A 26316-nucleotide genomic window follows, 5' to 3' on the forward strand; every position below is an offset into this window, starting at 1 on the left:
AACCTTACAACACTACATTGGTCAACCTCTAATTTCTACAGACTATTTTTGACCCGTGTGAGGAGGAATTGAACCCCGGTCCTCAGAACTGTGAGGCAGACGCTCTAACCAGTCGTGTGTGTGGATATATATATATATATATATATATATATACATATGTACGTATAAATATATATATATATATATAGAGAGAGAGAGAGATGGCTGGAGTTTTGTTTTTGTTTTTTTCAAAATCACTCAAAATACAGTGTTCCAAATTATTATGCACAACACTTTAAAATAAGTAAATCAAACAATAAATTGTAGATTGTAACTCAGAAACAAGTTGGTTTTTTTTTTTAAATAATTACATTTCCATCTTTTTGTTTGAAAAAGAAATGCTGTTTTGGCCCAAAATGTGTCTTTAGACGCTAAATGATATGCTAAGGTGTATGTTCCGTTTGACAGCCCACTCATCGGACAGAGGTCATTTTGACAACTTGGGGTGCATCCCACTCCTCCATCGTTAGATGCAGCACAGGCTTAGCTCATTCTCGGCCAGTTTGGGGCATTTGATTTTCCACCTCTTAATATTATTGTACACTGGGAAAAAGATGCGCCAAGTGACAACAGTCGAGGCGAGCCTTACTTCTCAGCGTGCGCTTTGCTCTTTTTGCCGACCTCGGCCAGCCGCGCCTCGACGTCGGCATTGGCGTTTTCATGGCATCATTCGGACTGTTAAAACCGCAACGGTTTGGTCTGCATCCTTTATTTCTGAAAAAGAAGATTTGTCCATATAGTTGTCATGTTCACCCTCAGTTTCTAATAAGGTGCTCTAAAAGGCACTTTGAACATGTCAGCATGGTTTGTATTTTCAAAGACTGTTCTGTGTTAATGTTTACTTCTGTACAAGTGAGTTGTGACTCAGTGACGGTGGAAAATTGCGGGTCCCAGGGTGCTTTAGGGGCAGGGTTTTCCCCCAAATGTTGGTTTAACTCCGCACTGTATTGTATTGTAGAAGCTTTCATTATACATTTTAAACAAAGCTACCCACATGATTATGTGTCATGGATTATTTGTCCATGACAGGCTGGCCTGGACAAAGCAACAGGCGGATGCGTTCCAACTACAACGTTACTGGCACATTTGATTACCTGTAGAAGGTACACGATGAAATTCTGCGTGCGTTATGTCCGAACACGACTGCTGCTTGTTTAAAGCACTCGAGTATCGTAAAAATAAAGGAGTATAAATATGGATGTTGGGGGGAAGGAAACGAGTCCGCACATTGATTCAGTCAGAAGATAAAACAACACTGAGAAAGTGGCACTTTCCAAATGGCTATTTCTTTTCCCATAGATGTGAGGATGACACTTGGGAATTCAAAGGAATGTCAAGCGATCAAAGTTTGCTGCCCAAGAAAAAAAAGTCGCCACTTGGTGGATTTTGTCTGCTTTTGTGTGGCTCTATCCACAGTTTGGCCCAGCGTGCTTAAATGCAAATTTGCGTGACTCGGCCCTGCCAAACCTGACAGTAATAAATCCCAGCGACACTGTCGTCACGCTCTCGACTGAGAAAAGATGGACAAATATATGCTGCATTCAAGCCCTGGAGGCAAACTGGGACATGTTACTTCATGTGTCACAGATCCGTGGCTCTCAAACCGGGCTCCAGGATACCCCCGGGGTTCTCCGAGCCGTATCTTGGAATTGAAAAAGAATTTGCAATAAATGATGATGTAGTATCATTTTTTAAAAATACACGTATAATCAAACCAAAAATACAGAGCGAGCGGCGCGCAGATTAACCAAACATATCAATTACCTTATGTTTACAGGATAAGGGTCTATTTTCTTTTTCAAAGAAAATATGTCTTTTTCCCAGAATATTTTCCTTTGATTTAGAACAACTTTTATTGTCTTTTCCACAATAGAAGGGGTAATAGTACTAGAATAAAGTTATATATTTTTGGAATTCACCTTTGTCCCTTGCTTGCATATGTCAAGCAGACCAGGAGAAGCTCAGCCATGCTTCTATCTCAAGTAGACTTGACTATCGTAATGGTCTTCTGACTGGACTCACCCAAAAGAGCATTAAATAGGTGACGCTTAGGTTCTGACTAGAACAAAGAGGTCAGAGCATATGACTCCAATTCTAAAGTCTCTTCCAGTCAGCTTTAAATCTAGTCTTGCTATAAATCACTCAATGATTTAGGTCCTGAATACATCGAATGGCATATAAACCCAGTGGGGCTCTGAGATCTACAGACTCAGGTCAAATAGTGGTGGAACAAAAGTGATGTCAACCCCAAGTGTGAATCCAGGTTAAAAACTCATTTCCACTTTTCAATGATCTTTCTTCCACTGCTAGCTGTTATTATTGTATTTGTATTTTCTCTTGGTTTTTTTGCTGTTTTTAAATGCTTTTAATCACGTAAAGCGCATGGAGTTACCTTGTGGATGAAATGCGCTATATAAATACATTTGCATTGGTTTGCTTTGTTAAACATTGACTTTCAAAGGGAGTGAGCTAACGCAGGCGAAAACAGATGATGATCAGCAGATGATTTTAGTTTCATAATGTCAAAATATTCATCCCAGATGTAATGGACGATGACTTATACGCTATGTCCTATACCATCTTCCCATTCAGTGTCCATTTACCTGGATAATATCCATCCATTCATTTTCTCAACCGCTTCGCCTGTTGAGAGTTGCGGGAGCCTTTTTCAGCTTACAGTCATGGGAAAAAAATGAGACCAACACCACCCTTGTTTCTTCAATTTCTTGTTCAGTTTATTTCTTTTGAACCTGTCCTGATCCCAGAATGGGGGCGGGGGGGGGGGGAATCTATGCGCTTTGTGCTGTGCAACAGGGCAGTTTGAAATACTTATTTTGTTATTATTCTGATGTGAAAGGGGTTTTAGGTGACAGACAGGGAGACAGAATGGACAAGGAAAAAAGGGGTGTGAACCACAGCGGAACAGTAGTTAGACAGTCTATATATTTGACCACGAGTAACGTTACAACAGTCAAATCGTGTTCTTATTTGTGGATGGGGGGGGGGGGACCCGGTGAGGACATGCAACAACTAGCCAATAGAACAAGATGAGGGAGGACAGAAAAGGATAGGACAGGATGTGGGAAATGAGCAAGGTAGTGCTACTGATGGGTGGTGGGCTGGGGTGGGGGATGCTTCTTATAGTGTCTAAAAGCCAGAAGGAACCTCAGTTGAAATCTTCATATAACCTGCGTCATTATGAGCGGCCCCAGCGCAGACAAAGCCGACAACGTGTCTAGGGAACTTCTTAGCGAATGAACACCAGGAGAGGGGAGAAGAAGGCCAAGGGGGTCGGAGGGGGAGACCCGACAACCAAAGGGGGAGGAGCGCAGGACCCAGGAGTCAATGTGAAAACCCACCACCCACCCTATTACTATGGTTACCAGGTCCCCGATTGGCAAGCATTATCCCCGTACCGTTATCGTGTCCGGTGGGGTCTCGTGCATTTAAATTGGAGAGACGTGCCCCATGGTGGCATGGGGCAATGATGGACAACTCGGTCCCCGAAGGATGTGTGAATGTACAGTATGTGGTGCATTAAAAATCCGCGGGGCCAAGGCATGGTGGGCCGGAGTGCCGGAACGCCCTCCCCCCCCACTGACGGGTGTATGATGCATTCAAACCGGAGGACCAGCAAGGCAGAAAAGGGGGGGGGGGGGGGAGCTCACTGGAGACCAGCACAGGTGAGCCAGTACAGGTACAGGTGAGCCAACAGCCGCCTCGGGCCAATTGAATGCCTTGTACCACCACTAAAGGTATACAGCGGGTGCGGAAAGTATTCAGACCCCCTTCAATTGTTCACTCTTTGTTATATTGCAGCCCTTTGCTCAAATCATTTCAGTTCATTTTCTTCCACATTAATGTACGCACAGCACCGCATATTGACAGAAAAAAATGGAATTGTTGACATTTTTGCTGATGTATTAAAAAAGAAAAACGGAGTATTATTCAGACCATTTGTCTTTATTCATAAATCTGCAAAGATTTCAACAACAACAAGATTTTTTTCTGTCAATATGTAGTGCTGTGTGTACATTGAGGCGGAAAAATGAACTCAATGGGAGTTTAGCAAATGGCTACAATATAACAAAGAATGAACAATTGACGTGGGTTCCGTACCCACTGTACTTCCTGAAGTCTGAATGACCTGTTGCCATCATTATATTTGTCCAAACAAATGTAAAAATGAACAAGAAACTGAAGAAATAAGGGTGGTTTAACTGTTCTCTGGGCGGAAGGCAGACTATGCGCGCTGGACTGGTCACCAGTTAGTCACACACAATAGCGAGGTAATGATGTCAGATCATATCTAGCAATCAAGGAAATTCAATCCGAAGGATAAAAGCTCAAAGAAATCGGGAGTGGCACATTTGCACTTGGAAATGCTGAAATGGGCCATTCATCACCACAGAAAACCAATTCGACAAGAATTGCCGACTTATCCGTTCCAATGTTAATAAGATGTGCGTCTTGGGAAATGCGCAAAGTCGCGTGCCGGGACGCCGGCCCGTAAACCCTGACTTTATCAAGCATCTTGAGTTCAATTTATGTGCCTACCGGGGAGCAATATGTCCTTGGTGTCGCGCATGTTTGGGATTTTGTATTTTATTTCGTGTGCTCTTACCCAACATTTTTGGGGGGAAAAAACGGTGGAACGGTAGACGACTGGTTAGGACATCTGCCTCACGGTCCCGAGGATTAGGGTTCAAATCCCGGCCCCGCCTGTGTGGAGTTTGCATGGGCTCCCTGCGCCTGCGTGGCTTTTCGCCCACATCCCAAAAACACGCGTGGTAGGTTGATCGAAGACCCTAAATTGCCCGTAGGTGTGACTGTGAGTGCGAGCGGTTGTTTGTTTTTATGTGCCCTGCGATTGGCCGGCGACCAGTTGAGGGTGTACCCCGCCTCTCGCCCGAAGAGAGCCGGGATGGGCTCCGGCACGCCCGCGACCCGCGTGAGGAGGAGCGGCTCCGAAAATGGATGCATGGAGACTTTTCAATAGAAACTGTTCAGCACGTGGAATGGATGAACACGCCATTTGTTACATTAGATTGTAGAGAATGCTGCTCAATAGAATAGAACTATAGACTGTACAGCCTTATATTACCTAGCTGCCTTGTTTATTTCTGGAGAATGGGTAAGAGTAAATTCTTTGATTGTTTTTTTTGTATTGCCTTGATTGTATGATTGTGCCAGAATGCAAATGCTGTAAAAGCTGTTTCTTCTTTTTTTTGAATGACCTTGTGTTTGTCTGTCTCTTTCTCTAAGCGGGGCGGTTCCGCTCACAACTGTGGTCAGCTGAAGGTGGGTCAGGTGATCCTGGAAGTAAACGGGGTTTCCCTGAGGGGCCGTGAGCACAAGGACGCCGCACGCCTCATCGCTGAGGCCTTCAAGACCAAAGAGAGGGACCATGTGGACTTTCTCGTGACTGAGTTCAATGTAGCACTATAGCTGAGCGGGAGAGGAGAGAAACCGGCAGGGATTCGAGGGCAAGCGGGCAAGAGGACATTTTCATTTTTCAATGGCACAACTCTTTCGCGGTGGACTCAAAGGAAACTCCACCTAATTTATACCATGGACCTGTTTGCGATTCTTTCGGACGTGTTACCTCTCCGCTGTGAGAACTTCGAAGCCTATGTAACCTTTATTTTGCTCTCTTGATTTTGAAATCAGTGGATTGGCCTCGATTTCAAATCTACTGGAACTTCTTGCACTAGTATTTCGTTAGTTCTTGGCTACTGCACCTGATAAGACTGGTCCTCCTCGGCTTTCCTAGTTTGAATTTATATACGGACCGATGAATAAATCTAGATGTGTATACTCTATACTGTACAAACTCTAAGATCTCTATCTGAAATATAAACCTATGGAGAGTTTCATCCACAAATACACCTATATTTTAAAAAAAATGTGAATCGGAGCAGCTCACATTTGTCACAAAATGTTGTCTGTTTTCTTAATTGAAGTATCAAATGAATGACCACTGTTCAATCTGCCATTGCATTATTCTGCGTAGGGTTACAGGAGGCCGCATGGTGGGAGGGAGCTGCAAGCACGGGGGGGGGGGGGGGCGTGCAAATGCCACAAACAGCCAGCAGTGGGAATCCAAAACGCTCTCGTTGAGAGGCGACAGAGCTAAACACGAGCCAAAGTTCCACACCGATGACGTACTGTATTTTCTGTCTCAGCACAGCCACACCAAGAATCTCCCTGTTGCAAATGTAGATGTTGTTTTCAGACACGGGTCCACTATGAGCTAATGAGCTAAAGTACGTCATCGTTTTCATGATCGCACCTGACAGCATATAAACACACAACAGTACAGCGTATAATGGAGATACATAGAAAACCTGTATGTGAACATGCGCTCGGTGGAGGATAACACGCCAAAGCGTGTCACTCGGACCACTCCATTTTCATCTCGCTGCTCATCCAACCAAACGATTCTATTTAATAATTTCCAAGTTCATGAATTAAACTCCCCACGGAGCATGATGAAGCCTTGTACGGTGCAACAACTCAGGAGGGGGAGTCATGTTGGTGTGTTGGTTAGGGTTACCCTAACCCTAACCCTGGAGATGAGAGGAAGCGGGTACCTGTTTTTCACAGTTATCTCGTTGAGACCCCGGTCATCGATACAGGGTCGCAGGGTCTTGTCCTTTTTGTCCACAAGGAAAAATCCTGCTCCCGCAGGGGAGGAAGATGGGCGAAGAATCCCGGCTGCCAGTGATTCTTCCACATACTCCTTCATAACCTTGTGTTCCGGCCCTGAAAGAGAGAACAACCTCCCCCATGGAGGTGTGGTTCCAGGCAACAAGTCAACTGCACAGTCATAAGGTCTGTGGGGCGGAAGGGATTTGGCTTTGGATTTGGAAAAAAACTTCTTTAATCACATGTTAACAGGTGGGCACTTGAGATAAGTCAGGATCCCCCGATGGGGTCTTTGGAATTTCATTTGAAACATATCCCTAAACATTACATGGAGGCTTGAATCAGTTCTGGGTGCAATTGCTGCCCCATGACATAACATGCCCAGAGGACCAGTCAATGTGGGGGTTGTGTCATTTCAACCATGAGTTCCCTAAAATAAGGTCATAATTCATGGCGTCAAAAACATGAAAACGAATGCGTTCCGAGTGAGAATCAGGATATGTCAACGTGAGTGTTTGGGTGCGGTGAGTGAAAACTGCCATCTGCAGCATAGGTGTTGCGGTGGCGTCTTACTTGAAAGGTTCTAAGGTGCATACATCTAACGAGGAGGGAACCCGGGTAGGGTCTTCCTTAATGAAATTTAGACTCACCGCTCCCGTGCCCTTGCTACCGGCACCGGCAACCTTGACGTGACAGTTGCTCATGGAATGACCCAACTGCCCGCAGTAGAAGCACCGCCCTTGTTGACGTTCCCAGGGGAGAGACGGAACCTGCCCAGTTGCAGGGGTTCTTCCGTGGTGACGCCAGCAAGTGGATTGAGACCGGCAACGGGGGATCTGCCTTGGTTTGGCTGGTCACCGAGGCTCGTCCTCCAAGTGCGCGGTGACGCATCCTTCCGCCGATCTCCGTCCAGCTCGCGATCCAAAAGCCTTTTGTCGATTTTTACGGCGAGAGCGATGAGAGTGTCCAAGTCGGTCAGCAGGTCAAGTGGGACCAAACGATCCTTGACGGCCGGGGATAGTCCTTGAAAAAAGGCATCGAGTAGTGCCCTGTTGTTCCACTGACTCTCAGTTGCTAGAATGCGAAACTCAATCGCGTAATCTGACACCCAGCACTTGCCTTGTTGTAAGGTGACAAGGGAGCGAGCTGCCTCACGATCTGGTGTGGAATAATGAAAAACTTGCTCCAGAGTCTTTACGAAAGAAGCCCAAGAATGACACGCGGCGGATTGCGGCTCCATTCAGCAGTTGCCCACGCCTCCGCACGACCTGTTAGGTGGGAAATGATAAAAGTGATCTTTGCGCGCTCGGTGGGGAAGGCAGCTGCCTGCAGCTCAAAGTGGAGTTCGCACTGAGTGATGAACGGCTTAATTTTCCCAAAATCTCCAGAGAACCTCTCCGGCCGAGAGAGCTGTGGGCAGACAGCAGCGGAGGTGGCAGGTTGCTGCATGGTGACTGCTTCACATGGAAACGTTGGTACAGTGGCGGCATCAGGTGTCGTGCCACTGGTTACTTCTTCTGAACCACATTTATTAGAACTTCAAACTGTGAGGCCATCTGTCTCATCATAGTGTGCTGATGCTCTGACAGTCCCATTAGATGAAGGTGGAGGGCAGCAAGCTGCTCATCCTGCTTTGAGAGGCGTTGACCCTGCGCTCGAAGGGCTTTGCGCACCGGGTCTGACTCTGCTGGGTCCATGTTATGGCCAGTTCGTTCTGTCATGAACGGAACAGAGGACAGGACCCAAAATGCACGACTCCAATACAAATGGACAGTTTCACAAAAGAGAGGTTTCATAAACAGGCGTAGGTCGGTACGCAGGCAGGCAATCCGAAAAGGAAACAGTATCCAAAAAATGTGAGGCAAAGAGGCAAGGTCAATCATCGGAACAGGGTCTTGTCTTACTGTGAGTCAGTGACGTGGAAACAAGGAATGCTGGAACGTGACGGCAAGGTACCACGAACCGGCGACCAGAGAGAATGAGACACGAGGTTAAATGCAAGGGCTAATTAGGGTGAACGAGGCACAGGTGGGGAAGATGCTCTCATCGAGACGGGGGGGGAAGACAACAACCGGAACACACACCCATGACACATCTACGCTTATGCCACGCTACGATGGAACCTTTGAAGTCCAACACGGTCTCTTCCAGGTCCTCGTCCAATGAGTTGAGATGTGGCATCTGTGCAGCTGCTCAACAATTGAATATGCAATCAAGCACGATGCCATTTGAACAGCGGACGACATCATTGCAGCCAAGCCTCTTGATAGCAAACTGTAAATCTGAGAAAAGCTACGCACTCTCCGATATCGCCGAATCAGATTTAGTTTTTCTGTTTTGGTTGAAAGGATTCATCGGCTTCTGTAGCTGATCAAATACTTTTAGATTTATTTAAAGCTGTTTTTTTGTAACTGGTCTCATGGATCAAACAACTATGATATTATACAGTGGAGCCTCTTAAGGTTGAAATAATCTCTCCCAAAAGAATGGAACTCCCAGCATCATATAAATATACAGCATCTTAATTAAGATTCATTTGACTTTATTTTTGAAAACCTTTTAATGACAAAAGTATACAGTATCGAGTCTCACATTCATTCTTTTTACATTCAACATTGTAATAATAATATTGACATTGTAAAACATGAAAACAGTCAAATGCTGCACTATAACTTTGATGTTACTTTGCGTTACTGCTCTTAATGCTTTGAATCCCTTCAAATCCACTCATGTCTGATGTCATGTATTATCCGTCTTCTCTTAGCACCTCTTGTTGCGCGCAGCTGGACCTTCTTTTAGAAGAAGTAAAAAGCCAAATCAAAAAGAGCCCCATTAAGTTGCTGAACTGAGAGTTATGGAAATGTGGGCTTCGACTTGAGAGGTTTTTTTTTCATTGTCGTGAAATCCAGACAGGCTACGACATGAAACAAATGGAATGTTTCATTTGAAATAATAGCGCTTAAAAAGGTGTCACCGGTGAACGTAAACTATTCAAGTGTGGTTTCATAGTCATTACAAAACAGGAGTTCAAATGTGACCAGTCAGTGCTACTCAAAAACAACCTTGGTAATTGTCTAGCGATTCCAATGCAATAAGACAGGATGCAGTTGTTCCTCTGAGGTCGTACGATTTGAAATTCATGCAAACTTTTCACACAAAACTCCAGAGTTAACGCGAGATGTCTGCAAACCTCAAGAGCTCTGTGCAGCTTCAGAGAACTCAGTTCAGAGAGCTCTTCATTGTAGGAACTCATCAAAGGAAAAACTTTGCTTTTTCTTGGGCTTTTTGAGACAAATCTTTCGAAAGGACCACTCTTAGCGAGGGGTGTTAAAAGAAAAAGAATGTGAGAAAAGGAGCCACATAAAGCAGACTCACAAAGAAATACTTTGATCTGGTATGACCATCTCTTGTTATGCAAGTGTTAGTGTTTTGTTATTTTTACGTTTCACGGGAGTTACCTTCTTTTACACTTTTGTTACCATCAAACGGAATGGCTCACTGTTTTTATGGTTGAATTCTAACAGTAGTTAGCTTAGCCAATCCGCTACATGCGAAACGTCACGTGACCAAACCCCGGAAACAGGTTTGCAGACTTCCTGTTTATGTTGCACTAACGAGTATGACTACAGGTTGATGGCAAACATTTCAGCCAAAAGTTAAGTACATGTATATCATTTATTTTACAAATATGATACGATATACGTAAACACGAACCGAGCCTAAACGTCGGATATTCTTGCCTTTGGTAGTCCTCTAAGCAAAGCAAAGCTAATTTATTTATACAGCGCATTTTCATACACGAGGTAACTCAATGTGCTTTACGAGATTAAAAGCATTTAAAACCCAAGAAAAAAAAAACAGCTTATAAAAAGAATTTTTAAAAAGAGGGGGGAAAAGGAGCACAACGAAAACAGTGTACAGAGCAAGACATGTTTCAAAGTGGAAGAAAAACATTTGGGGCTTGCGTCACTTTCATTTGTGTGCAGCATAACAGCTCAATGCTGCTTGGGACTCTGTCGATCTCAGAGCCCTACTGGCTTTATATGCCAGTAGCATTGATTTGATGTATTCAGGACTTAAAGCATTTAGTGATTTTGAAAATCGATTCTATAGCTGACTGGGAGCCCGTGTAAAGACTTTAGAATTGGAGTAATATGCTCTGATTTCTTAGTTCTGGTCAGCATTCCGAATGAGCTGCAGCTGTTGAATACTCTTCTGGGGGAGTCCTGGATTGCAGGTCGACCGGTGTCCCATCCTCAATTGCGTACAACCTTAGAGGTTCCGCCGAATACTAAAATGAGCTAAATGTTTGATCTCTCCAGCTGAGCTCGTGGCGGCGGTCGGGTCACTTCTAGCCGTCCCTCTCCTGACGCCCACTGGCCTGTGGTCGCACTGCTCTGCACCGACTCCGGCTTCAGCACGTGTGCCATCACTTCATACTCCAACTTTCCTGTCTTTGTTGCTTATTCTGAGTTGCTCTGTTCATTTCTACTATGCAAGGTGGCGGTTAGCGTGAGTAACTTGCAGGAGGAACAATCACATTAGATGATACAACGCATCCGAGTTCCAACATGTTCAGGCCTCGACCCCCTCTTCCAAGCGTTCTGGGACCAGGGAAGTGTACCGTGCTTCGGACTTTCGGTGCCTTGAGCGAGTGCGCCTAAAACGTTCCGCTGCTCGCTTTATACTGCTCAGGTGAAGTGTTGACAAAAGGGAATCCAACTTTGAGAAAGGGAAGCGTGAAAAATGATGAGAAATGTTGTACGCAACAAGAAACAGCCATTACAGTTACTTGTCCATGTTTTTGTTGAATTGAAGATTCATAAAAGAGTGCTTCAAAATGTGTGTAGCTTAACTCCTTAGTGAGCCCATCTTTTATAAATGTGTCAATAGCAGTAGGGCCTTATTGACCGAGTGGGGTGGGCGAGAGTAACGGCAACGTCAACGATAGCGGTCTGGCCCCCACTGAACGCCAGCAACATGCAGTCCCAACACTCCCAACTTCCTTGTCAATTCAGTTGCTTGTGCTTATTTGTTTACTGAGTGTGCCTCGCTCCCCTTAAATTAGTCGCACTTATCTCGGGTTATTGCTCAGCTTTGCCCCTGAGATGCTTTACATCTGCCTCTTTTTTTGCTTTTGTTTCTCATCCGTCACATCTGAACAAGGAGGGTTATACAGTGGTATTTATATAGAAAGTGTGTTTCATTTTTCAATAAAGATAACTGCACAAAACTAACAGGCTGCAAAGTGTCATTTTAATGTTGCAGAGGTTGGCTCCATTTTTACAGTAAGTCAAATGACAATTACACAAAATTGTTTAGACCATTTGAGCTAAACATGGGCTGAAGTAGAATACATTTTTGTGAATATGGATGAAGACAGGACTTTTTCCAATGGATCTTTTTTTTTTTTTTTCTTTTTAAATATATGCCACATAAATACTCTACGGCATATACTGTATGTTATTCTCTAGATTCACTTTGTCGTGTGCATTCGGGCCGCGTAACAGTATCTGATGAGTTTCATCCATTCATTTTCCATACTAGTGTTGCCAAACCTTTATTAGGGCCAATGTACCTATTTTACATTAGGAACAATCTCAGGTACACCACCAAACAAAAGCTACCCAGGAAGAGCATTTAATTGTAGTTCTACCTGTCGCTATACGAGGTGTGTCAGAAAAGTTCGAGGACTGGTGTAACAAGATGTATTTCAAAGCCTAACTATGAGTTTTCGCTTTCAAAGTGGGCCAGGTGATCAGCCAGCCAGCACATCTACAAAGAGATTCTGTGGCATTCGCTGTGTTCAGTTTTACGAGTGGAGGCAGGAGCTCACAATGGCCTGAGCATCCAACAGTTCCTGATGTACCTAACCTCCCTACTCAGCTGACCTGGCTCCGTGTGATTCTCAAGGTCAAGGGGGTCATCAAGTGGACCTATTTTCAAGGCGTAGTGGAGAAGGCTGGGATAGTGCATTAGACTCCAGATGGATTACCGTAATTTTTCGTGAATAATGTGCAATTCTTTCCGCAAAAAAAGTGTCAAAAGTCAATAGTGCGCATTATACAAAGGTATAGGGGCAAATGGAAAAAAACATTCACATTTTATAAATGTATGCCGCCATCTAGTGGTTATGAAAAAGCTGTACACGTTCATTCCAAAATGCCATCGCCACCTAGAGGTTATGAGAAAGGTGTACACTTTCATTCGAATATGCCACCGCCAGCTAGTGGTTATAAAATAAGTGTAGCCTACACTTTCATTCCAATATGACAAGGGTACATATGACTGCATATATGTACAGTCGTGCTCATAAATTTACATAACCTAGCAGAATTTGTGAAATATTGTTTGTTTTTTTTAAATATGACTGATGACTGAACAACAACCATCATTTTTTTATGGTTATGTTTTGCTTAATGAGAATGCTTTTCTGAAATGCTTGACCGTTTCATTTGAATCCCATCCATCCATCCATCCATTTTGTGAGCCGCTTCTCCTCACGCAGGTCGCGGGCGTGCCGGAGCCTATCCCGGCCGTCATCGGGCAGGAGGCGGGGTACGCCCTGAACCGGTTGCCAGCCAATCGCAGGGCACACATATAAACAAACAACCATTCGCACTCACATTCACACCTAGGGGCAATTTAGAGTTGTCAATTAACCTACCATGCATGTTATTGGGATGTGGGAGGAAACCGGCGTGCCCGGAGAAAACATGCAAACTCCACACAGGCAGGGCAGGGGATTGAACCCCGGTCCTCAGAACTGTGAGGCAGACGCTCTAACCAGTCTGCCTCCACCGTCCCGCCTAATTTGAATGCCATTAATATAAATTAAATGTGGTTTCCCTGGTCTTTCATCTTTTAAGAATTGTACCAATCTTAAAAATGTTGCCTGGGTAATCAAACATGTGAACGCAACTGTGTGTTTTTCTAATTGACTAAATAAAAGTAGGGCTGTGAATTTCAAAATAAGAGCAAGTAAATTAAAAACTGTATAACATGTTCAAATAAAGTGCTTAACTTCAGAATTATTCTTTAAAAAAAAAAAAAAAATTTCATATTTTGATCATATGGGTAGAAGCAAAATCATGCATTGAAAAAATGCATTATACCTCGGTAGAAGGGTTTTCCAGAATTTGGAGGGCAACTTTGGGGGTGCATATTTGCATTTCATCCATCCATCCATCCATCCATTTTCTGTGGCGCTTCTCCTCACGCGGGTCGCGGGCGTGCCGGAGCCTATCCCGGCTGTCATCGGGCAGGAGGCGGGCTACGCCCTCAACCGGTTGCCAGCCAATCGCAGGGCACATACGAACAACCAACCATTCGCACTCACGGTCACGCCTACGGGCAATTTAGAGTCTCCAATGAATGCATGTTTTTTTTTTGGGATGTGGGAGGAAAGCGGCGTGCCCGGAGAAAAGCCACGCAGGCACGGGGAGAACATGCAAACTCCACACAGGCGGGGCCGGGGATTGAACCCCGGTCCTCAGAACTGTGAGGCAGACGCTCTCACCAGTCATCCACCTATTTGCATTTCATATAGCATTTATTGGCATATAATGGAAATAATGGAAAGGTCAAACCTTTTATCCTGAAATTTTTGGGGTAGTTTTTTGTGGTAATATCATTTTCAGCATCGTACATTTGTTCATGTACCCTATATGACACAGGTGTCTATAAAACAGACACGTAGCAGCATGAGACAATCCTTGAAAAAAAAAGACAAAAAAGACTTGTTTTGTTTCTTGAGATCTTTGAGACATAGTTTTTCACGCACACTAAATAAGTGATCGTCAATAATAGATGAATTGAAAATAGAAGCAGACAGTTCACAAGCAGCCAACAGGTGAGGTGGCCTTTTGGTTCGCTGTGTTTTTTTTGTGCAAGTCTGCAAGGCTTACACTTTCTTCGGCAACTGCTTCTTATTTCTGTGTAAGTATTTTAATACTAAAAATCCAGGGGAACTGTCCGGCGTGGCCATATATTGTTATAATCATCCATATTCGCTTGTAAACAAAGTGGAAGAGTGCTATAGTGTTTTTTGTTGTTGTTGTTTTTATTTGTTTTTGACGTGGTTAAATTAGGTTGGAAAAAATACTAAATAACCCAGCAGCAGCTATAGGCTTTGACATCACATTCGCTATGCCATCCAGTTTGTTTAATTGTTTTGGCTGCATTTGTGTATCTCTATGACTCGTATGTTGCACATCACTCGTATCAAAGTATTCAAAGGCCAATTAAATGCACGGAAGGTGATAAATGTCATTATAATGGGATAGAAACGAGCTGACACTGCCCCCTGGTGGCCAAGTCTTTCAACAGCAAGTCGGGTGCCGCGTGGTACATGTCCATCTTCCGCTAAGCTCCTCCTTCAAGGTACCTCTTCACCAATCAAAACCCTATTAATTAAATACTCCATTTTTACCCTCTCTTTGTCTGTTGGGAATTAATGCTTGAACAAATCGCACAGCGATCATATTGTATGCACAAATGTAATATTTATGTAGTGGTGATATTATAGAGTGCTACTTTTAGCAGTAACAAGCAAGGTCGGGGAGCAGCTTTGCTCTAGTGATTCTCTGACAAAAGCAGAGTGGCTCGTGAACCTGGGAGAACAACTGCAGGGCATACGCAAAAGGTTTCCAAGTGGTCTTGACGAAAGTTCAATCTACAAACCGAGCGTGCTAATTAACGTCTACGGCGTCTTTAATTGCACAAACATGGCTTCTTCGAGAGACACTAACAGTGAAACACGTTCCAAAGTAAGCGACGAACATTGTTTTTCAAAAGCGTTTTCGTGGGGTCTAATTGTGTTGGCAATATTCAAATGTGTGGAAGGAGGTCAAGTGAAGCGTATCGTACATGGTCGTGTTAGCTTGTTAACACTAACCGTCGTCTGTTCCTGTGTGAGTGAAAACCTTTGCACTAAAGGAAATGTGCTTACTTTATAGTTTGACGTATGGCGGGGTATTGAAACCCGTTGATTTCGTTGTTGGGCGCCATGGTGACACAGGGGCGGGTCTCTGCACTCATTAGTATTAGTTTAGCGGTTTTCATGGCAACGGAGCCCAGCGAGACCCCGCCTGCGAGGCTTTTTAGTCCAAGGTACAACTTATTGCATCTTTGTTGTCGGAAAATATTTTGTGTTCAGGATCAACGTAGGCCCTTTGCTCGTTCGTTGTTCAGCAAGTCCTTCCGGACTCGGACTCGGATTTGGAGTTGTGAAGCGGTAAGGTTGAACGCTTGGAGATGAACATACTGTGAGCATGTTTTCCTATTTTTGCTCTTGAGAAGTTAGTGCTATTTTGTATTATCATACTAAATCAAACCCAAGCGTAATTCTCTTGGATTGATTTTTTTCTTTCTTGGATTGGATTGGATGTCATTAGATCAGGAGGAGTCGCCACCTTTTTGAAACAGAGCTACTTCTTGGGTGCTGATTACGCACTTCTCAAATCATTTCATGGAACAATGAAAAATAATCATATGTATGAACAAGTCATACTCGTCAACGTGAAGACGCTGATCACGATAATGATTTCTCACTAACCCTAACCCTTATCAGCAAGGGTTAAATATCAATGATCAGCACTTCAATAAATCTCTGCAAGTGCTTACATTTACAAATGATCACTTCTACAACATTCCTAGGAAGTCACAATGTCCCATCACTGGTGAGTGTTTTTTTTTTTTTGAAAACAGGCCCGCAGGAGACTCATGTTGGTGACCCCACCCCGATTGTGGTTGGTGGGCACATTTTTAGTAGGGCTGAATACCAGCTCAGGTTTGACTTTAGAAGTCATACTAGTTCAGTATTGAGTTTATTTTTGATCATGCATTTCCAGCGCAATTCTTAAACAATCTGTAGTTTTCTGGAAGTTGTGTGTCTCTGTAAGAGCAAAATCTCCATTTATGGCTAAATGAAATCTGAATGAACAATTTCGATGTGGCTGCGGTCCAACGTTATGTCCTTGCATACTTTGTTGGAATTGGGACAGTTGGAAATCATCTCAATAGAGAAATGCAGAAACAACTTAAGTTGCGACTTGTACAGTGTGGCAAGGAACTTTAAGAGACGCCATAGACCCGATATTATACACGGCATCTTATTTTCTTATTTAGTGACTATAGGCATTTGTTTACTAAACTGAAGAGTACACAGGTAACACATTTTTGAATACAAACATAGGGTCCTCGATTTACATCGACGTTCTGTTCCTATGGTGGTGACATGACCGAAAAATGTAATCATGACTTTAGCCTGCTAAAGTCATGATTATAGTAAGTATCTGTCTGGAAAAACGCTGCTAAAAATACAAAACAATCAATTGTTTCAAATGTTTGGCGTAAAAGTACGGCGGCAACTGAGTGTGGGCCACATGACGTGTTCTTACATCACCGTGCAAGCAAGTTCATTACACGCCATTTGTAATGTCAAAATGTCGTCTTGTATTGAGGACCCTTATATTTGTATATTCATTTCCTGCAATATAACATTGAATACAAATATATTACCACATATGATGTGTCATTATGTATTTTATACAGAAATGTATGACCTTGATTGATGTTGTTTTATTTGTTTGTGCTTTTTCTGGATACTATTTGGTTGTGTACTCCCTCATGGGGAAAAGAAATCATTGTAAAAAGTTCCTTTCCAACGTCTTGCCATCATTCTGAGCCTCCCTTCCAGTGAGGATCAAATTGTTTTGTTTATTCCAATCCTTAACTATTTTTGGGTCAGTGTTGAAATGTTTCGCATCACTTGAGTGCCTGTGCTGCTCATAGCAGCCACTTTAAACCCATTTTTTAACGATGCCACGTATTGTAATCACGCCTCCAGTAAATGCAATGACAGTTCACGAGTGGCATCACAACACCATTCTTGTAATGGTGAGGAAAAAGGAGGGATTTATTTAGGGTGCAGAATTTTTTACTCGGGTGGAGGACGCACGCGGCAAATGATCAGGACTACTGTCGAAGGCCAATAAGGAAATACGGATGTTAAGAGGGTCCAAAGGCTTTACCTGAAGACTCCCACATGCATTCCGGACAGATGTATCATGTCAACAGCACGCCGGTTCTTCGAAGACGATTAGATGGGTCCGCCCCAAACATCTCACTGTGGCTTGTACCACTGCTCATGGTCACATCAAAGCTCTGATGTCAGCCTGTAACATACCCTGCAGACAGGGTCTGCAGACTCGGAAGACTAATTATTTTTGGACAGCTTTTGTGGGGTTGACAGTTAAGCCCATTCAGTCCCCTTATCTATTCCTCTTATTTCATTTTTTTTCGAAACATTCACCCATCTGCTTACATGTTTACTGCATGGCAATAAGGTATTCAGCCACAGTACATTTTCTTCCTGTCCTGAGATGAACACTAGTGATCATTGTGTGTGCGGGAAGCCCCCCCCCACCCCCCACCCCCCCCACAGTAATGAGTTAAATGCAGATGAATTACCCCTGTCTGGCCGCAGAGGAAAATCCTCAATTCATTTAGGCATGTGCAGGACAACAGGTATGTTATTTATTTTCTTTACTCTTATAATGCTTCACATGGTCTTTTTTGGATTTACTGTCAAACTAAATTTGGATACCTGCAGATGATATTTTGTGGTTTCCTCACATCAAATTCTCATGGATTCCATTCGAAATGGCTGCTGAGCGGTCTGCTCTCATTCTTTTGTGGTCTCCAAAATTGCATAGTGAACATAGTTTGGCATGTTAGCCAGTGTGACAGCTTTCTCCGCCATGACTCTATATGTAGAATAATTGTGTACAGATCTAGAGAGCGCCAGATGCACCAGGCTAACAATCTCCTTGTTAATCTGGGATACTGAAGAAGCAGTGCAGCCACTTCTCTAAATGAGAATGTCAGTGCTGCTCTACTTCAGGTACAGTGGGTACGGAAAGTATTTAGGTCCCCTTCATTTTTTTCACTCTTGGTTATATTGCAGCCATTTGCTCAAATCATAGAAGTTCATTTTTCCCGCATGAATGTACATACAGCACCCCATATTGACAGAAAAAACGGAATTGTTGACATTTTTGCAGATTTATTCAAAACGAAAAACGGAAATATAAGTATTCAGACCCTTTGCTCAGTATTGAGTAGAAGCACCCTTTTGAGCTCAAACAGCCATGAGTCTTTTTGGGAATGATGCAACCAGTTTTTCACACCTGGATTTGGGGATCCTCTGCCATTCCTCCTTGCAGATCCTCTCCAGTTCTGTCAGGTTGGATGGTGAACGTTGGTGGGCAGCCATTTTCAGGTCTCGCCAGAGATGCTCAATTGGGTTTAAGTCCGGGCTCTGGCTGGGCCATTCAAGAACAGTCACGGAGTTGTTCGGAAGCCACTCCTTCATTATTGTAACTGTGTACTTGGCGTCATTGTCTTATTGGAAGGTGAACCTTCTGCCCAGTCTGAGGTCCTGAGCACTCCGGAAAAGGTTTTTTGTCCAGGATATCCCTGCACTTGGCCGCATATATCTTTCCTTCGATTGCAACCAGTCATCCTGTCCCTGGAGCAGAAAAACACTGCCACAGCGTGATGCTGCCACCACCATGCTTCACTTTTGGGACTGTATTGGAGAGGTGATGAGCAGCGCCTGCTTTTCTCCACACATGCCGCACATAGGGGGGTACCGACAATCCTTTCAGCAGTTTCGATTGTCCGTTGCAGTCGGAGTTTGTCCTTTTTTGTAGCAGCACCGAACCAGACTGTGATGGAAGAACACAGGACCGATTCGATGACCGCTGTGTAGAACTGTCTCAGCAGCTCCGGTGGCAGGCCGTGCTTTCTCAGAAGCCGCAGGAAGTACATCCTCTGCTGGGCCTTTTTGAGGACGGAGTTGATCTTGGTCGCCCACTTCAGGTCCTGAGAGACTGTAATTCCCAGGAACTTGAAGGTCTCGATGGTTGACACAAGGCAGCTGGACATCGTGAGGGGCAGCTGTGGCGAAGGATGCCTCCTGACGTCCACCATCATCTCTACAGTCTCGAGCGTGTTCAGCTCCAGGTTGTGTCGGCCGCACCGCAGCTCCGGCCGCTCCGCTTCCTGTCGATATGCAGACTCGTCACCGTCCTTGATGAGGCCGATGACAGTGGTGTCATCTGCAAACTTGAGGAGTTTGACAGCCGGGTGCGTTGAGGTGCAGTCGTTCGTGTAGAGAGAGAAGAGCAGCGGAGAGAGGACACAACCCTGGGGCGCCCCAGTGCTGATGCTGCGTGTGGATGAGGTGGCCTCACCTGCTGTGTCCTGCCCGTCAGAAAGCTGTAAATCCACTGGCAGATGGCAGGTGAGACGCTGAGCTGGAGAAGCTTGGATGAAAGGAGTTGACAGCTTGGAGTCTTTTGTGGTAGTTGTGGATGAGGCTCTTTATTTTCTCTGATGGTAAAACTGCCTATTCTTCTTGGCAAAAAGCCTCCAGTTCCTGTAAATTCCTGGGCTGTCTTGTATGAACTGCACGCTTGCGCTCTCCCCAGAGTGGCTCAATGATATTGAGGTCAGGAGAGTGAGATGTGTCACTCCAGAACCTTCACTTTATTCTGCTGTAGCCAATGACAGAGGTCGACTTGGCTTTGTGTTTTGGATCATTAAGTTGGAATATCCAAGTACATCCCACGCGTAGCTTCCGGGCTGATGAGTGCAAATTTTCCGTTAGTATTTTTTGATAACGTGCTGGATTCATCTTTGCATCTCAAACAATGTCCCTGGCCGTTGTGGCCGAAGGTTTTTGTGGTCGGTCTGATCTTGGTTTGGTTTCAACACAATCTCTAATTTTCCACTTCTTAATTAGAGTTTGAACACTGCTGATTGGCATTCTCAGTTCCTTGGATATCTGCTTATATCCCTTTCCTGTTTTATACAGTTCAATTACCTTTTCCCGCAGATCTTTTGACAATTATTTTGCTTTCCCCATGACTCAGAATCCAGAGATGTCAGTCCAAGGGTCTGTCAGGAGCCCAGAAACTCACTGAACCTTTATACACACACTGATCACAAGCAGACAGACCACAGGTGTGGATGGTTACCTTTAGTAGACATTCAAACCCATTTGTGTCAATGTTCTCAGGCCAGAATCTCGAGGGTATGTACATTTGTGATCAGGGTCATTAGTGTAGTTTCTGTTGTCATTATGATTTAAAAAGAGGAAACAGTTTTTTTTTTTTAAATAATAAATGGCTTCACCCAAGCACTAACCATGAGTGAAATGAAAGTTTTTGTGTTATCATTCATAGTCTCTGAAAAATGGGCAAGAAATGATCATTTCTGCCAGGGTATGTAAACGTATGAGCACGACTGTTTCTACGTAGCCAGCCACTCCGCACTCCAGTTGCACTGCCGGGGTCAGGACTATGTCCTGTCTTATCCTGTCCTGTCCTTTTCTGCATCCCTTCCTCACAGGGTGTATGTGACTAAAAAGCGTAATGCATTAGATAAAGGTACATTTAGTGTTTTTATATATATATAATGATCTTGTATGTTTTTAGTCTTAAAGTTCATGTATTTCTCTATGCTTTGAATGGGTATTAAACAGTGTTTTGTCATATTTTAGGAGCTACGTTCAAAGACTTCCTCTGCACGGATGGGTCCACAAGAGCCAGCCTGCAGCATTTCCCTCCGTCACAGTTGAGTCGCAATAAGATGAGAAGTGAATGGAGACGGTAAAAAACACAAAAGCAGGGGTTCTGTCTTGGACTCCGGCTCCAGCCTGCATCTCACCCACCAGCTCTGAAACGTCTGAGGATGAATGGGAGGAGGGGGAAGAACAAGATCATGACTTTTGTAGCCAGATGGATGAGAATGGCATCATTGGATTGCCACCGGTGGACGAGACACAGAAACATGACGACGATACAGAATGTAATCAAGCCTCATCTCCTGCATCCCCCATCCAAGAGGGTCTTGGTGGCTGTGAGGTACAGGATATGCCACCTGAGGAGCTAAGTTTCATCCTAAATGAACATCTGGATGATGTTGATGTATTGTCAACCTGTGAGTCATTAGACAACCTTACCTTTGCTGTTCTAATTAACGTGGTTATGTGTGCAAACAGGGTGGAACGGCGTACGACTGATTAGCAAGTCTGCCTCACAGTTCTGAGGATACTGGTTCAAATCCGGCCTCGCCTGTGTGGAGTTTGTATGTTCTTCCCGTGCCTGGATGTTTTTTCTCCGGGTACTCCGGTTTCCTCCCACATCCCAAAAACATGCATGGTAGGTTAATTGAAGACTCTAAATTGCCCGTAGGTGTGAATGTGAGTGCGAGTGGTTGTTTGTTTATTATGTGCCCTGCAATTGGCTGGCGGCCAGTTCAGGGTTCAGTTCAGCATATTTCACTTAGAGTTAGCTGAGATAGGTTCCAGCACCCTAGTGAGGATAAGCGGTACAGAAAAGTGATGGTGGTGCAAACATAACTTACAATATACATTAACTTTCTTTATCCTGCGAGGAAAATTAAGTATATATTACCCCAGGACTGTGAAAAGTCAGCGCATCCGCGGCATTCCGCGAATTTTACTAGTAGAGGAATCATAAATGTAAATTTGCCCCAAAAATTCTGGGCAGGGTTATTGTAGTGCTCTTTCAACATTGACGGTCTGTAATCATGACCATCATATTTATAGCATTGGAGACAGTATTAAGGCAGGCAAAGTGCAAATCTTCTTCCATTTATATTTTATCGGTGCGATCTTTCGACACATTTAAATTCATTGTATGCTATCAAGTTTTTATATGAATACGTTTGTGGTATGTGGGTGTCACGTAGGAACAAAGTACTGAGGGAAGCTTGATAAAGGTAACGGGATCAAGAATCCGTGGAATTGGCGCTGGCTGTAATTAAAAGTCTGTATATATACAGTGGGTACGGAAAGTATTCAGACCCCTTCAATTTTTCACTCTGCTATATTGCAGCCATTTGCTAAAATCAATTAAGTTCATTTTTTCCCTCATTAGTTTACACACAGCACCCCATATGGACAGAAAAAAACAGAATATTTTTGCAGATTTATTACAAAAAGAAAACTGAAATATCACACAGCCATAAGTATTCAGAGCCTTTGCTCAGTGTTTAGTAGAAGCACCCTGTTGAGCTAATACAGCCGTGAGTCTTTTGGGGAATGATGGAATGAATTTTTTTTTACACCTGGATTTGGGTATCCTCTGCCATTCCTCTTTGCAGATCCCCTCCAGTTCTGTCAGGTTGGAAGGTGAACGTTGGTGGGCAACCATTTTCAGGTCTCTCCAGAGATACTCAATTGAGTTTAAGTCAGGGCTCTGGCTGGGCCATTCAGAAACAGTCAAGGAGTTGTTCTGTAGCCACTCCTTCGTTATTTTAGCTGTGTGCTTAGGGTCATTGTCTTGTTGGAAGGTGAACCTTCGGGCCAGTCTGAGATCCTGAGCAGGTTTTCGTCCAGGATATCGCTGTACTTGGCCGCATTAATCTTTCCTTGGATGGCAACCAGTCGTCTTGTCCCTGCAGCTGGAAAACACCCCCGCAGCATGATGCTGCCACCACCATGCTTGACTGTTGGGACAGGTGATGAGCAGTGCCTGGTTTTCTTTCTTTCAGGCCAAAAAGTTCCATCAGAATCCTATTTCTCACCATCTTCAGGTGTATTTTAGCAAACTAAATGTGTGCTTTCATGTGTCTTGCACTGAAGAGAGGCTTCCGTCGGGCCACTCTGCCATAAAGGCCCGACTGGTGCAGAGCTTCAGTGATGGTTGACTTTCTAGAACTTTCTTCCATCTCCCGACTGCATCTCTAGAGCTCAGCCACTGTGGTCTTTGGGTTCTTCTTTACCTGTCTCACCAAGGCTCTTCTCCCCTGATTGGTCAGTTTGGCCAGATGGTCAGCTCTAGGAAGGGTTCTGGTCATCCCAAACTTCTTCCATTTAAGGATTATGGAGGCCACTGTGCTCTTAGGAACCTTAAGTGCAGCAGAAATCTTTTTGTAACCTTGGCCAGATCTGCGCCTTGGCACAATTCTGTCTCTGAGCTCTTCAGGCAGTTCCTTTGACCTCATGATTCTCATTTGCTCTGCCATGCACTGTGAGCTGTAAGGGAAGCTTGATAAAGGTAACAGGGGTGTGGCTTTCCTAATTAAGTCCAATCAGTAGAATCAAACACAGCTGGACTCCAATGAAGGTGTCGAACCATCTCAAGGATGAGCAGAAGAAATGGACAGCACCCGAGTTCAATCTGAGTTTCACAGCAAAAAGTCTAAATACTTACGGCTGTCAGTTTTTCTTTTTTAATAAATTTGCAAAAATGTCAACCGTTCTGTCTTTTTTCTGTCAATATGGATGCGGTGCTTTGTGTACGTTAATGAGGAAAAAAATGAACTGAAATGATTTTAGCAAATCGCTGCTATATATTTATAATATATTTCTAATTTAAAATTTTATAATTATAAAAATTTAAGGGGGTGTGAATACTTTCCATACCCACTGTACATTCATACACACACACACACACACACACCGAGAGAGCGATAGAGAGACCTCAGATGCAAAAACAGTGAAATGATCTTTACCTAAATGTGATGGATTCTTTATTGGAGAAATCACCACCTCTACAAAGTGGAACTAATTTTTTGGGGTGCTGGGGGTTATTTTTATTCGGCTAAATAAATGTTGTCCTACTACTGTATTTACAGTTTACTGTGTTCAAATTAATATTGTTATATAGCAATGAGAACAACGGCCATACTTGCAAGACTGTTGACATCGTTTTCCTGTCCATTTTTGTCCATTTTTATAGTCTCTGATGACATTTGCATCTTACGAGAACAAAGATGTAATGAAGACATGGCAAATGAAATGAAGATGCCAAGAGAAGGAAAGAAGACGTACTTGGACATGGCTCAGGGGGAGAGAGATGGAGCAAAAGGTGAGTGGGGTTTGCGAAATGGACCAGTCAACAATAGCAAAGAAGAGTCAGAGATCATCAGTGAGTGCCAATTCTTTGACTCTCCACCCTTGATAGTAGAAGCTGACGGAGACTGCAAACCTCAATGTCCAACATACCAGGCTTCGTCTCGTCCCACCCTCCCCATTTTCACTCACCTGTGCCATTTTACTTCTGAGGAAATGGCTACTGCTCCAGGGATCACTCATGAAACTGTTCCAGATCTGGCATTTACAGACAGTCCTCGAGACTCAAACAGCCTCATTAGCTATGAATCCAGTCTTCACCGTCAACAAAACTCTGAAAACGAAGAACAAGAACTAGAAGTCGATGCTATATCTCCTCAACCACCTATGTCTAATCGTCAGAGTAATGTTAGTCATGAATGTTCCAAGACTGCTCCTAAAAATTCCTATCACTCACCGGCGGGAAGGTCACACCCCTGTCATGATGCTGTACCTTCAAGGACAAGTTCTCATAACAAACCAAAGGAAGACTGCTGTCACACTCCCAGAAGACCTAAGGAATCAAGGTGATTCAACTATTCGGCTATGGGCCAAAACATTTGAATATCCAGGGAAAGTCCATTTATTTCAAGCATTTGTTTCCAAAAGTGAAACTTGTATATGAATTCACCATGCGCAAAGTGAAATATTTTAAGGCTCTATTTGGTTCCATTTTGATGATTATGACAAAGACAAAAAACAAAACAAATCCAGTATTTCACAAAATTTTAATAGTTCATGTGCCCACGAAAAAAAGGATCGTAAACACAGAAATGTTGGCCTTCTGAAAAGTGTGTTAAAGTTAGACGCCCTCAGTACTTTGTTGGGCCTCGTTTTGGAGCATCAAGGCAGCGTGGCATGGAGGTGATCAGCCAGGTGTTTTTGTAGCCCAAGCTGCTTTGATATCGGCCTTCAGAACGTCTGCATTCATCTTCCTCTTGACATTACCCCATACATTTTCAATGGGGTTCAAGTGAGGTGAGTTTGCATGGCTATTAAACCAGGTATTGGTGGGCGGGTGGCAAATCCTGCTGGAAAATAAAATCATTGTTTCCAAAAATCTCATCAGCAGCAGGAGGCATGAAGTGCTCTAAAATTTGCTGGTAGGCAGCTGCGTTGACTGTGGACTCGATAAAAGACAATGGACCCACACCAGCAAATGACATTGCTCCCCAATCCATTACTGACAATGGACTTTATTTAAGCAGCTTGACTTTTGTGCTTGTCCACTTTTCCTCCAGACTCTGGGACCTTGATTTCCAAGTGAAATGCAAACTTTACTTTCATGTGAAAAGAGGACTTGGGACCACTGGGCAACAGACCATTACTTTTTCTCCTTAGCCCAGCACAGACGCTTCTGACGTTTTTGGTTCAGGAGTGGCTTGACACATGGAATTCTACAGCTGTAGCCCATGTCATGCAGACAGACGCCTGAATGTGGTGGTTCTTGATACACGGGCACCGGCCTCAAGTCCAAACCTCTCAAGGCTGCAATCATCCGTGCCACATTTCCCCCTTCCTCTTAGCACTCTGTTAATATACTTTGATACAGTGCTCTGTGAGCATCCAGCTTCTTTTGCAATTTCGTTTTGACACCTTTTCTCCTTATGGAGGCTGTCAGTGCTGGGTCTCTGCACAACCGTCGAGTCAACAGTCTTCCCTATGATTCTGAAGCCTACTAACCCAGACTGCGACCATTT

At 43.9% G+C, this 26316-nt stretch overlaps 2 protein-coding genes across 16 annotated transcripts in view; both read left to right on the forward strand.

Moving 5' to 3' along the window:
- The window catches only part of whrna (whirlin a), a 150341-nt gene extending 144480 nt beyond the window's left edge, over positions 1-5861 (forward strand). For all 9 annotated transcript variants that reach the window (XM_061799053.1, XM_061799052.1, XM_061799048.1 and 6 more), the window contains one exon: positions 5305-5861. In XM_061799053.1, the coding sequence (XP_061655037.1) occupies positions 5305-5390 (86 nt within the window). In that variant the 3' untranslated portion in view covers positions 5391-5861. The remainder of the gene's footprint in view (positions 1-5304) is intronic.
- A 9280-nt stretch (positions 5862-15141) lies between these two features.
- akna (AT-hook transcription factor) overlaps positions 15142-26316 on the forward strand; it is a 34914-nt gene continuing 23739 nt past the window's right edge. For 2 of the 7 annotated variants that reach the window (XM_061800323.1, XM_061800327.1), the window contains exons 1-3: positions 15142-15455; positions 21257-21696; positions 24465-25143. In XM_061800323.1, the coding sequence (XP_061656307.1) occupies positions 21357-21696; positions 24465-25143 (1019 nt within the window). In that variant the 5' untranslated portion in view covers positions 15142-15455; positions 21257-21356. Of the gene's footprint in view, positions 15456-15629; positions 15954-21256; positions 21697-21838; positions 21918-24464; positions 25144-26316 lie in introns of those variants that run through there. The other 5 variants (XM_061800328.1, XM_061800329.1, XM_061800325.1 and 2 more) reach the window with 5 other exon arrangements.

Source organism: Phyllopteryx taeniolatus, chromosome 15 (assembly GCF_024500385.1).
Source record: "Phyllopteryx taeniolatus isolate TA_2022b chromosome 15, UOR_Ptae_1.2, whole genome shotgun sequence".
Lineage (NCBI taxonomy): Eukaryota > Metazoa > Chordata > Actinopteri > Syngnathiformes > Syngnathidae > Phyllopteryx > Phyllopteryx taeniolatus.